The sequence below is a fragment of the Poecilia latipinna genome, unplaced genomic scaffold, assembly GCF_001443285.1.
Source record: "Poecilia latipinna isolate Pla-1442-1.1 unplaced genomic scaffold, P_latipinna-1.0 Scaffold725, whole genome shotgun sequence".
NCBI classification, from domain to species: Eukaryota; Metazoa; Chordata; class Actinopteri; order Cyprinodontiformes; family Poeciliidae; genus Poecilia; species Poecilia latipinna.
Window position 1 is genome coordinate 175,278 of NW_015113341.1, and position 14,211 is coordinate 189,488.

Consider the following 14,211-nt stretch of genomic DNA (forward strand, 5'->3'; position numbering starts at 1 on the left):
GCACAATATATCGGGATCAACATCAGTGTTGATTGATGTTAGTCTTTTTTTTTTAACCTGTCGGTGTCGGTCCAATAAGTAAAACGGGGTTGATATGATTTGAACAGCTGACGTTTATTTCCATTTTGTTCCAGTTTGTACATGTGTTTGGCCTTGTGATATTTGTCCAGTCATGTGACAGTGAAACATTATAGGACTGTTGGGGTGATCAGTTGAAGCAGAAAAGCAATGTAGGTGGTTTGATCGAAAGTGTAGGGAGATGTACACATCGGTAAATATCGGTCATCAATATCAGCCCAAATGTTGCAATGAAACATTACATTTTGGGGAATAAATAAACATTTTTGTTAAAATAAATTGCACATTGATTGCAGTGATGAAAGACATGCAAAAAAAAAAAAAAATCATAAGAAATACATGATCTGATTATATTACAATCTGTTGCATTTACAAACACATTGACATGGCATTAATAATTGCAGTTTCTTATATTGTGCAGTCCTCAACAAAACCTACTTAATCAGATGGATCAGTAAATAACTCTATGCAAAGGTCATGTGTGTTAGAAATTGAAGCAGCTTCAGTATTTAAAACGGTCCAATCCTGGGATAATAATTATATATATATATATATATATATATATTTTATAGATGCTACCATGAAATTTTTAACAAACATTCTGGAGTGATTGACTAGTAACAGTTGTTTTATTCAGCCAAAATGTCACGTTCGTAACGTAGATTGTAATTTTCCCACAGTTTAAAAACGGCAACGTCATTATTTGCTCTGAAGCAGAAAAACATTCTGTCTTGTACAGTGTGTGAGCACACTCTTCTCAAAAAGTACATTCTATGCAGGAATGTCCTGTTAAGCTCTGTGTTGTAGGATTGAACATTAGAAAACATAAACCCGCCTTAAAAAGTCTGCAAACATCAGTGAGAAAATCACAAATGTCATTTTATAATTATTTACAGTGTGATGTTCAAGAATTAGCAGAAAAATCTTAAGAGGTTCTGAACTGAAGTAGAAATAAGCAAAAACAAAATTCTGATGCAAAAATGATGTTATATTTATTACTGTTATTAGAAAGCAAAATAGTGTTTCAGAGCAGAGGAGTAACTTTTTGGAGGAACTGAAACATAATCACAACATGGAACTGGTTTTTGAAGTTTTTTTAAAATTAGGAATATAACAGGCAAGTTGCTTATTCTTTACAATGCCAACACATATCGACAGACACAGAATATCACACATCCTTCACCATACCTGGCAGTAAGCATGTTTAACTCTTACTAAACTCACCTGAAAGTCTTTCTAAAAAGCTCAATCTGATTTGACCACGGCACACAGTTCTGGTTAAAGTTCTAGTAAAGTTGAAGAAACCCGTTTAGGTGAGCGATGGTAGAACATCTCTGTGACGTTCTCTTGTCTTTACAGTTTTGAAGAAGAATTGGCCTCTCTATCAAATCATTTGTATACTTCAGTGAAACAGAAACTTTTGCCAAAACTGGCAGAATGGTTTGGTTATGTGGAATTTACTGGAATTATTATGGGCGTCAATAGTTATTTTGGTCTTTGCTGGGGAAGATGCGGCTTTTCCCCCTCTCTCTATGAGTAAATGTACTTAAAGGCTGGATTTTTCAGTTTATGCTATTTATGCTATGAGAAAAATTGTTTAGTGTAAGGCTTTTTGCTTATCTGTATCAGGGAGGAAATGGTTGCGAAGGGAGCTGTATTTCTGTTTTGAAAAAACAGCTACATAACAGCTATGCGATTATCTTTGAGATAGAGACCAATTATACTGAAACATATAACGGAGAAATAAGAAAAATAGTGAAAAGAGGGAAGTGATTTAAATAAGGCCTTTTAATAGTAGAGTTTCTTGGAAATCGTTTCCATTCTGTGTAGAAAACTGAGCCTAGATTCTCAGTTCTCGGTCTTCTAGTGACTGTGATTGGTTGATGCAGAAAACAAAATAAGACAAAACAAACAAATACGCTCCCAGTAGATTGATAGGACTTTACAGATAACTGAATCCAGACTGGATGACGATGAAACTAAGCGACATTAAATTAACTGTCACACAGCATCAAAATGTCTGATTGCACTTTATTTACATCCTCATCATTGTTGTGATTTGTCATGGCTTCTCACCATGCGGGTCATTTTACCATGTCCTCTATTTGATATCAATGTTGACGCTCTGCTGTCTTGTCAGCTATTCACAGTGATTACCTGCTGCTTAAAGGTCTAAGATGCTTTGTGAATATTGTTATTTTTTGAAAGGCAATTCTGTTTACAAAGTCTTCATAATCCATTTTATTTAAGGTTTCGGATTAGTGTGGTTTTAATTTCCTTTTTATTTTTTGTTGTGTTTTAATCTGGATATCTAAAATGTCTTCAAAGTATTTTAGTATAACTTGCAATATTATGCCACTTCATTTCATATTAGTCTTAAAACAACATTATTGACTATCACAATAATTTCTGAGACAATTTATTGTCCAGATGTGACAGTTATGCTGTTATATTCTTTATTTCTATCCCTTGTTTTCGTGCACACCTTCTGTCTACAAGCAGAAATTTTTTTTTTACTGTAGGTCAAACAACACGAGTCTCTAACGGCGGCTTTGTTTGTTTGCAGACGGTGCGTTTCAGAATGGCACAGCTGATGGACGGTGCCGGCAAACTGAGCTGGGTTCTCCTCAAGTCTGTGATGCGTTTCACCTTCATGTTCTTCAACAACTGTGTGGCCATCCCGTCCTACTGCTTGTACCTGCTGCTCCTCCAGCCGCTGAGAATATGGGACAGCTCCGCTTTCTGGCACATCGAAGGAGTCATGTTCAAATGGCTGCTGGCCATGGTGTCTTCGTGGGGCTGGATCGCGGGCTACACAGGTGAGGCGCTTCGACGGTACCGAGGCGGATTTGCGTGCTGTCCCCTCTGGTCTCAGTTTGCGCTCGGTCTGCTCGTTTTCCAGGTTTGTTTTTGCTGAAAAATACAAGCGCATAGATCGAAGTCACTAGCAGGAGACGGACAGATGGCTGAATACAAATGAGATCGATGACGAATGCTGATTCTACGTTTTTTTTTTTTTTTTTTTTTTATATTCCTTATTATCTAAGTAACTAATTTCATTTCAAAGCAAATATTTTCATGATCAGGTGGCTGAATGTAAAGTTGTTGTTTTCTGTTGCGTGAATATCTTGAAGTGACCAGGGCAGCTGTGGTGTTTGGTTGCACACAGCGGAGAGCAGAATGCTTACAAATTGCTAAGAGGGAAACATGGAGAGCAACAAAGCTCTCTGATGAATAATTGAATGGCTTCAGCATATAGAAAGCAGTTGCATTGAGATATGTTCATAATTGGGTTAAACATCTTGAGACTGGCTGAATCATGTGAACTGTGACTTTTATTTTAGATGATCAAAGCTCTTCTTTCTTTGGGTGTGTAAACTGTTTTGTTTTGCTCATTTCAGCTACATGGTCTGTTCATATTTTTTTTTTCTTCTTTGTGAAATGTCAAAAAAATTCTATTCTGAGCCAAAGGTGCTTCTTATGCAGACAGACTTTACCTTGAGGCAAATGTCACATTATTCCAAAGAATGGAAAAGAACAGTTTATGTATCATAGCTGATGCAAAAAGTCACCATTCTCCAGTTTTAAGGAATCAGCAAATCTTGAAAACAGTCCTGAGTAAAAGCACGTCCTGTTGCTCTTAAATACAAATTCTGCTGTCTAGCACATTTTGATCATGCAAGCAAATGCCTCTGTTTCATGGCTCAAAAGCAGAATAAAGGATTTGGAGTGGCCTAGTCAAAGTCGAAGGATAAAAACTGAACGAGTTGTTGAAGCCTGACTTTACACAGGCCTTTCATAATCAAAAAACTTCAAGTGTGACTGAATTAAAACACGTCTGCAAAGTACCTTTGTGGTGATTTTCTTAAAATAAAGATTATAAATGCTTGATGGCAGTTGTTGCAACAAGCGTGTTTTAGGTTTTACTTTTTGACATGGCACCTGGTTCGCTGAAATGTCTTTTTATTTACTCAAGATATCTTTAAATGAATTTAAAATTTGCATAAGAAACATTTAAGTGCACCAAGACGGAAAAATAAAAGGGACCAAAAGCACTTTTTAAATGAACTTTAGTTGCTTTATAGTCATGGTAATTGTGTTGCTTCATGACCCACCTTTTAAAAGCTGAGTGGTGGAACTTCGTCACACACTGCAGCTCTGTTCATGTTTAGATTTTGAGCAACGCTGGATTGGTTGAGCGCAAATGATTCAGTTTGAATGCATGTATCGTTACTTCCTTACTGCCAAGGAAAGGAAATGATGTCGCGCTGATGACACACCAGGGATCCGCAACTCCTAACGCTTACTGGAGTCTTAATGTGCGGCTGGAAAAAATGGTTTTTGAACCACGTTTCCTCTTTGTGTCTGTCAACCAAAGTTTTTAAGTTGATCAAAGATGCAACAGTCCAGTTTTAAAGAGCGATTGAGAGATCTTCACTGATATTTGATGAGCAGATACTATACATTTCTGAACAGAAGAGGTGAAATGCAACTATGATGAGGATTGAATTCTTACAAGGTAAGGTCACATGGTATTTTATTCACAATACAAACATGTGATGTTGAATGTTAGACGTTGCTTAGCTGCTCTGACAGATACCTTGTTTGTGTTGCTATTAGATATAACAAAATTAACTCTAGCCAGGTGGGATAGAAAAGCAAATATCGGAGATTTAAGTTGTTCTGAATAGCTTTGTTTCAAGTAAAACTTTATCTTTACCCTGACCTTATTGACCTGAACAATGTGTGAATGTCAGACACAATCAACTAACATTTGCTCTGATTACTTAATCAAATCTTCAATGCAAGTCAACATTAAACTCCTCTTTCTTGCCTTGACTTATTGCTAAAAAGTTGAAGTTAAATCATGTTAGCTGGAGTAGCAGAACAGTGGTGCTTTGTAAATATCGGATAACTCAATTGGTGCTAAATGGTATCTGTCAACTGTGTGCACTATGCTCTGAATGTTTAATGTCAGTGATTAAGCAAGGAGGTGAATGCACTTAAAGTCCTCCGTGTTTATCACTGATTGGTTCTTCAACTTTAACTTGAAACTCTACCAAGAGCTGCATCCTGTTTTCCTAATTAGACGCAAAGTGGTGGGAGAATGAGCCTACACAGGCCTCTCGTGCTTCTTCTGTGGGCATGCTATCGATGCCAGTTGTGGGGCGTAGCTCAGCTTTCAGTGAGTTGGATGGAAAATGTAAGTCATTCATTCATGTGTAATACAACTGAGCCTAATCGGTGTTAAGACGCTTGCTTGACAGGAGGAGGACCCGACCCAAGCCTGGCAAACATTGCGTCACATCAGAAACCTCTTCCTAAGAACGCACTTTTTTTATTTTAGCATGGAAGCTAATGGCATTATAATGTCACCTGGCAGATGTTATGGGAACATTCACTCCAACCCTGTTTAGTGTGCTTTAATCAAACTCCAGGTCGTTTGTTTAGAACGTCCGTTTTTTCTCTTTTTTTTTTTTTTTTTTTTTTTTTTTTTGGTGGTGTGAATGTGTAATCAAACTCTTGTTTTGAACCAAAAAAGAAATCGTACAGCTGCTAAAATCTGATGCTACGCCAATTTTGTTTACATTTTTCAAAAAATGAAGTTGTTCTCATGTCCTCTTCTGAGATTTTCCTGTTGTTTCATTCAGTGGTTCTTGGTGTAGCGCCTCCACAGGTGAGGGGGTAAACAGGTTTTTCTCCTGGTTTGGTTCATTTGACATGCAGCGTGAAAGTGACCTGCACCAGCTTAAGATGTAAAAAATGGTGCAAACAATTGGGCCGCCAATAGAACCAAGTCTAACGGATTATCAGGTGTGAAAACACCCTAAGAATAAATAACCAAACAAATTATAAACTTTCTAAAGAGACATGCCTAAATCTGCTGTCATTGTGCCAAGTTTAATCCAAAGCTAGTTTGTATTAGAAAATCTGTTGGACAATGAGTTGTATTTTGACTCATTTTGACCTCGTTCTCAATGAAGTTGGAACTTTTTTCCCCCTATCGCTCAAACGCTCCACACTGCAGTGGAGCACATGGCGTGAAGCTAGCAGAAGGAAGATTTCGGTGTATTTTGCATGAGTGGGTGGTCTGTCAGACCTGTGAACGAAGATCAAAGCAATCACTGAGCACCCAGGCATCGCACACTTGTTTTCCAGTTAGGAGTTGCATCTCCTAGTCTTTGATCATACTGGTAATGGTGTTTGCATTGGAAGCAGTATAACATGGATCTTAATCTCCTTGCATATACACACATTTAACCAGACCTTGTGATGTGTCTGCAGCCCACTCAGGCTCATCTTTAGCCTCTCTTTATCACCTCTGGGTTTCTGGCAGGACTCAGATTAATTATTTCTTACGTATTCATTTAAACAAAGCAGTGATTCACTCTTTTTGTTGATTCACAAAACCCTTTTGCTGTTTCCATGTTTGTTGAAATCACTATTTTCTTTTTTTTTTTTTTTTTTTCAGGACAGTTCATAAATAATTTATAGATTTCAAACAAGTAATCAAATCTTTACCTCAGTTTGACATAAAACATTATCTTCCACACTTTAAGTTTGATTTGAGTGACTTTCCAGGTCTGGAGAAGTGCAGCAAAAATAAAACGGAGCAGTACTGGGTTAGTGACCAAAACCGCCTTGAGTCGCTGAAACTTAGGAATACTTGGGACCTGCACAAAAACACTTATAACCACCTGTATTAGTAGTTTATACACCAAATAACAGAAGCCTTCTTGTGTATTTTCTAGGCTGAACTCTTGGAGATGTGAAAACATTTTCAAAACTTACATAAATTGAAAGCTGATACAAAACCAGCCAGATCTTGAACAGACAGCTTTCTGAGTGTGTAGTCCAGTATGGAGAGAGAGTTGGTGAACTAAAAAAAAACTGAAGATGTGCTGGAACATCTCGAGATGATTGTGTAAAGAGGGATGCCTTATCTACAAAGAACACAATGGACAACCCTGATCAACCTCTTCTTAAGACTCTGACACAACAGAGCGTTTTCAGTCAGGGGCTTCTTTAGAGCTGCCGCAACCAACTGCTACAGGAAATCCTTCTTGCCCACAGCTGAACCCATTTTAAATAACTCTTTGATGGAACTTTAATAATTTACCTTTAAGATTAATGAAGTGGCTTGAATTGAGTCCAGCAAATCAGTTTTGGTGGTTGAAAACTTGACTGGCATTTTAAACCCAATTATCATCTCGGATTAATTGCTCTTTTGACCTTTATGGACGAAGGATGGTCAGACTTAATATTTCCTGGCAGTAGAAATTAAAGCACAGAGTGACTCCTTCTTTTGAAGCGGCAACAGACTGTGCTTTTTATTTGTTAAAGCCTCCATACACCCACAAAGCGCTACCAGTCACTTGGCTGATCAGACCTAATCACTGGACTGTGTAGGTGGGGATAAATCATATCCGACAGACATTTCCTTGATTATTCCCCCCTATCCCCATTCTCCGAAAACAAATAATTTCTAAAGCTTGTATATTACACTAAAGAGCTTTGCAAATCAAATGTCCTGTTTGTAGATTCTTCTGAAATGTTTTAACTGTGTCGAGCAGCTTTGTATTCTTGCTCTGGAGGCTTCTACATATGAAAAGTAGGCTTCAGTTGCTCGGTCAACGCACTTTGATAAATGTTTCATGTGGCTTGTACATGAAAGCTTAGTGTAGGCTGATTGTAAGTCATGTCTTCTTGTACAAGTGAAGGAGTGAACCACTTTAGAATAATGGCCCCGCAGCTCATGCTTAGTTGAGAGGGCGATCGCATGAATGGGAATTAACATCTCTTTTGTTCTGAGGTCCTGGTGAAGGAGGGGGGCTTCAGCGTGATGCCCTGATGTTCAGAAAGCGCGCGGGGCATTTATGAGAATGAGTAGAGCATTATGTGGGAAATCTATATCTCACTGGCGTGGCGTAATTGATACAACACACAGAGCCAAATGGATGGCACCGAATTGTCTATATGCAAAACAATGACAGAAAAAGACCGAAGGCCATGTTTGATGCCTTGACTCCAAATTATTAAAGTAGTTTTTTTTTTTTCCCTGAAGCCATTCAGAAGTGGATTTCATAACCCAAGTTTGCTTAAAGTTAAGGTGGTAAACTGATGGTTGGACATTCTCCTTTAGGATTTACTGGTAAAGAGCAACATTTATGGTGTTGTTGGTTCTTTTGTGATCTCCCGGATGCGTTAGTTGCCCAATTCTGAGGTTATAAGCTTGCAAAACTCATACAAATGGCAGTTAAGATCTCGTGCTTGCTCGTTAAGGCTGCACTGTTGAGTCTTCCATCAGCTTCCAGACTTTGTTTGGAAGATCCAAAGACACAGTAGTGGTTAAAACACCATGTTTTCAACTGCACTTTAAGGTTGCGTTACACCAGCCCTGTATGGTTCGCTTTAATCAAATTCTAGTTTGTTTGCCTAGAAAGTCTGGTTTGTTTGAAAACATATGAATGCGCAGTCAAACTCTGATGTGGACCAAAAAATCAAACTCTGGTCCTCCTATAAACCTAGGTGAACTCTGGCATGGTTCGAATGTATATGTGAATGCTAAGCAGACGAAACTACTCGAAAAGCAGGAAGCAGACTATAGTGCAGGGCATTCTGGGTAAATGCAACCAAAACAAACGTCTAGCGATGGCGGGAGAAATGGCTTGTGCTCTTTTGCCAAAGACAAAATCGAAATCCTACAGTCAATAAAATGTGACGGCACTACATTTTTGTCTACATTTTGTGGATCAGGTTTTAAACTCGTTTTGTTCAGAGGCTTTCATGTTGTTTCCTTCAGTGGTCCTTCCTGCAGCGCCACCACAGGCGAGTTGGTGAACAGTTTTGGTTTGGTTTGTTTGACATGATGCAATGTGAAAGCGAATCAAAGTAGCTGGAAAAAGTAAAAACTGTTTCAATTTCGGTCCCCAATTCAACTGAGTCTACCAGACTGTTGGGTTTGAAAACACCCTCAGACTGCATCTTTCCACACTAATAGTTGTTAATTTTTTGTTTCTTATCTGTTCTTGAACTTATTTAGATCACAACATGAGGTGTTGCTTTTTTTTCCTCCATTAGATCATTTTGCCTACTTCATTTTGTTTGACCGGTTCTACTTTAATCTAGCAGTAGTCAGGCCTGGTTTGGACAGTGAAAGTGAAACACAAAAACGTGGTTAACCTCAGCTAATTAAAGATTCAACAAGGGCAGGCAGTAACAGGCTGGTTTCGCCTAAAGCGTTGTTTGTATTTACTCAATGTATCTTTTTTTCTAATATAATTCTGGTTTAATTATCAAGAACATTTAGGTGTGATACATAACAGAAAACAAATAAAATCTGTAATGAGGCCAATACTTTTCCACATTACTGAATGTCCAGATCAAAAGTAATCTGCTCAGAAAACAAAGCTAGCTGTCATAGAACAACAGATTTATGTTGTTAAATTATTGTCACTCATCCTTTGAAGCACTATTTAAAGATTGCTTGCTATATTGTTTGCTGAAACAGATATTTCTGTAGATCTTCATTCATATAGAAGGTGTTGATAGAAGTAAGGCATTTTTGTCTCCCGCTTTGGATTAAAATTTTCTGTGTGGAGTTTTTTTTAACGCTAAATGTTTCTTTAAAAAAACCAACAAAAAACAGATTTTAATATTCCTTTACAAGGCCTTAGATGTAGATGATCTTAATCCTGTCAGACATGCAGTAGATTGTTTTCGTCTTGCAATAAAAATAGTTGCCTTTGGTGACCTTCTTTCTGTCACGAATGAATCCAGACTCATTCTTCGCTTTGTATGTTATTTACATCAGTTGGATTGGAGGAGTTGCGCATGCGCTACGTTTGTCAGAAAATACTTTGAAATGATAGCAACATTCTTATAAGTCACATTTCCTGTTTCTGCCTTTTGAACTGAAGTACCAGCAGTTTAAATTTCTCATTTGAAATATTTACAGCTGCCCTTTGATTTGGCTCTAGGAAAAAAAAAAGAAAAAAAAAAACATTTTTCTGAGTTTTCAGCATGGTAGTTTGTTCAATACTTGTCAATTGATGTATTGTTAGCAGGGTTCCTATTCAGTCTGGAAATGTTTCCTTAAATTCTGTCTTTTTAAGGAATAAAAGTCTATTTCTTAAGAATAAAGGGATTCTTATGGTCATTTTATTACAAATGTGTACATTTGTAATAAAATGTACACATTTTATTACAAATGTAATAAACCAAAGGGCACATACATGCCCTTTGGTTTTGCAGGGCATGTATGTGATTAACCTGATATTTTTTAAGACACCGTTTACCTCTAAATTGATTTTTTTACCATTTAGTTTTTTTGTTGCTTAATTGAATGCTTCAGAATGTTCTTGAAAAATAGACTGTCAGAAGAATGAAATATATTTTAAAAGACCCTGGTGTTAGTTACTAATTACTGAATGGCAACAGGGGTTTTTTTTGCCATTAAGATTTATTTTATTTTATTTTTTATTTTATTTTTTTACTGAACTCATGTGTGGGTTTAAAACTGGTATAGGGGATAAATAAGATGTTGAAACTCAATTTCTGAACTTTTCTGAACCAAATACCCGTAAATATTTTTTTTAGAATCTACATTTGGTTAAGAACAAAATCTGTCCATATTTGATACATTTTAAAGTGTATTTAACTTGCCAAAGAAAAATTAGAATAAACCAGTTTGCTGTAGAAGCTGGTATAATAAGAATTAACTTTAATTGCCTAGTTTATGTGCATAGCTAAGGTAGCTGAGGTTTCTCATACTCACAGAATACAGATACTAAATACAAATATAGAAGTGTATAAATATACAAATATAATACATAAATACAATAGAGCTGATCTTTATTGGAATTGCTTGAAAATTGGAGCTAAAGTGAAACTGATCCCAGGAGAGTTGTTGGCACAGTGTTATAAAGTGAGGGAAATAATCCAGTTCTAGTGATTATTTAAATTGAAAGTGACAAAAAGTAATCAGTATGTGCAAGAAAGCTGTAAAACTTTGTGTTTCCAGTTTGCCAGAGCAGACGGGTAGAAGAAGGTGGTCTGCACACAGCTATGTCCTACATTGTGTTGGTTTGTCACAGGAAAAAAACAAAACAAATACGTTTAACTTTGCACAGTAAACATTGCATCCAGCAGCATTAAAGCTTTTTATGACTGTGATCGCATTCTCCGCTGCTCTTTGCCAAACATTCTGGTGTGCTGACCTATTCTCAAGGTCTGTTACAGTTTTTCTGTCAGAATGACCTCACAAGAGCATCGACAAATAGAAAGTTGGATGCGTTTAAAGATAGTGAAAGATGTTTTTGAAAAATGCGGCCTGAAGCTACTGCAGGGTAAGGACAAATGGGCTACTGTTAGGTACTCATTTGCTGGGATGAGTTTATCTGAGCGTTGTTTCCAACTAAGTTATGCCATATAATGTCAGTACAGTGATAAAAATGTAAATGTATGAACCTAACAGAGCGCACAGTGTGTCTAAGAGATTATAGGTATGTTTGGGAAGTGTCCATCTCTGTTCAGGTTTATAGCAGGAAGTCAATTCAGAAATTTTTTTCATCATAAAAGCTCCTGGTGTGGTAGGACTGAAACAATTAATTGGATCAATAATATAAATAATCATCTAATTTAGATGGTTTACTGGAGTATGCAGAAAAATAGATAATTTGCTGGAAACAAAATGCATTCAGATCAGTAATTAAATCAAAACTGTACAAAATGTTTATGCATTTTGAATTTTAGATAAATACCTTTGTTGCATTTGTCTTTAAATATGTTCTACTCAAAACTCAAGTGGCATAGTTTTAGCTTCACCCAGTTCAAATTCACTAAAGGAATGCGATGTTATTGCATTTTAGGGAATAAAATGTTTATTTTCTTACTGAAAAAAAAATTGAATTATTTGTTTGTTTGCATCTTTTAATGTATTTCTAACATTGTAAAAAAGGCTTAAGTTAAAATCTGCAAAAATCTGGAAATTTTTAGTAGATTGATAGAATAATTGATTACTAAAATGATCGATAGTTACAGCCCTAATTTTAGTCATTTTCTGCTTCAGTGTGGATTTAATGTTTCATTACATGTAATGTGTTGATGTTTTATCCATTTTGATGTCACGTCAACCTTCTCACATCTGGTTTATAATTTCTCTTAGGAAAATCAACCTAAACATGCAGACGCAGCTAATACTCTATTCAGTAAAAGCAGAGAAAAACATTATTTTTAGCTAGTGCATATCCAGGAATCCTCATTTGAAAATAAAGCTTTATAGTTCAGTGGGGTTAATGACTCGATGCAGTTTGCTGTCTACTGATGCCAAATGCTCATCAAGAGGAAGGATTGCTGTAAGCATGAGCTGGGGGGAAAAAACAACAACAAATTTTTAATATCGATATGGATCAGTTTAATAATGCAAAATATCTCATTTGACTTTAGTGTTAGATATGCCATCTGAAATCCAGATCTTATTGCAACACTTCATTTTTCTTCCTGCCGAAACAATTGACACTTAGCTTCTCTGTAGCTGCTGCTGCATTAAAAGGAAAAACAATAAGAGCTTTGAATTCTGGTTTTCTCTGAACACAAATCATTGGTTTTCATTAAGTTGACTCGGTTACCAAACACCAATGACTTTGTCGTGAGGGGTGGGAGGGTAATCTCTCTTTGTGATGGTTTCTCTTTATGTGGAAGATGAGGAAATGTCACGATGTGCTGTCGGTTTACAAGAGGAGATGGGTGTCAAGGTCAGTGGCACAACGTTTAGCTGACCGCAGATACCAGATTAGACACCGTGCCTGCAGTGTTGCTGTCATCCCGTCGTGATAACCGTGTCATTTCTCAAAGACAATTTCCCTAATGTATTCTATCTGACAGATGACCCAACTCGCCGATATCATTATGCTTCACTCTTGCAGCAGTGGCGTGTAGGAGGGCATGTTCTGTGTGAAGTTACATTTTCTTAAGGGAACGCACACTTCATGGACTTCGTTTGTGTTTATCTGTGCTCTCTATCTGTTCTCGTGAGTGTTTGTATGTTTTACTTGGATACGGGAGGTGAAACAAAGGCTAAATGTCAATCGTGTCTCCAAATGAAGAGAAACTGCTTTTCTGAAGACATAAAAAGTCCACTTGATGGGGAAAAAATACAACAAAGTGGGGTGGGCATGATTAATTGGGACGAATCAATTATTCAAAAAATTTTCAACTAATTTCATAAATTATTAACTGAAGTATACAGAGTCTATAAAGATGATTTGCTAAAGAACAACACAGTCAAAGCAGCAATTCAGCCAAAATCTACATATTTTTTCATTTAAGGTAAAAACAAATCTTTGCCTAGAAATATTTTCTACCCAAACTCCTCAAGTGGCATCACTTTAGCATAACCCAGTACAAATTAGGTGAAAAGACAAACCTTTTGCTGTCCAATTATCAGTTAGTTCAACAAATCAACAATCCAAGCAGAACTGGCTAAAGGAATGCAATGTTACTGCATTTTAATGAATAAAATATTAATTTTATTTGAAAAGGAAGTTGAATTTTTTATTCATATCCGATAAAGCATTTCTAATTCTGTATAAAAACAAAAAAACAAATACGAGGTGGGCTTAAAGTTTCTTCTGAATCTTTATCTCCCTACGGGCCTCCCAGACAGGAGCTTCAGTCCTCCTCTGCAAATTAAGGTCTCACATTTATAACATTTGCATTACACAGCGCTAGAACTGGTCAGACCTGCCCTAATTCTTCGGATATCACCTGTACCAGCTGGAGCCTGACTGAATCTTCTCACCTCCCTCTTAATATGCAAAGCTGTCCAAGTGTTTAATTTGCAATAGCAGCTTCTGAAGTTCCCCGGTGGCTTTGGTGTGGTCATCAGCTCAGCTCTTATGAGCTGTGTTTCAGTTGTTACAGCTGCCATATGTAGCCCATCAATACTCTGATAGGAGAGAGAGGGTGTTGAACTTGGTTGTGTGCTCTGAGCAGACACCTGACAGCGTAGATCAAGAGAACTGTAGTGCGGATTGACACGGGGCATTGGGTATGTGTGAAGTGACTGAAAAGACTATACTATACAAATACTTAATAACGTAGGATACATTTTTAGATTAAGGGTGTTTTCAC

The 14,211-nt window shown here is 37.0% G+C and overlaps 1 protein-coding gene across 2 annotated transcripts in view; it reads left to right on the plus strand.

Moving 5' to 3' along the window:
* Positions 1-14,211, plus strand: part of lpgat1 (lysophosphatidylglycerol acyltransferase 1) — a 51,847-nt gene that overhangs the window by 5,250 nt on the left and 32,386 nt on the right. The window contains exon 2 of one of the 2 annotated variants that reach the window (XM_015045426.1): positions 2,645-2,897. In XM_015045426.1, the coding sequence (XP_014900912.1) occupies positions 2,660-2,897 (238 nt within the window). In that variant the 5' untranslated portion in view covers positions 2,645-2,659. Of the gene's footprint in view, positions 1-2,644; positions 2,898-14,211 lie in introns of those variants that run through there. The other variant, XM_015045427.1, reaches the window with a different exon arrangement.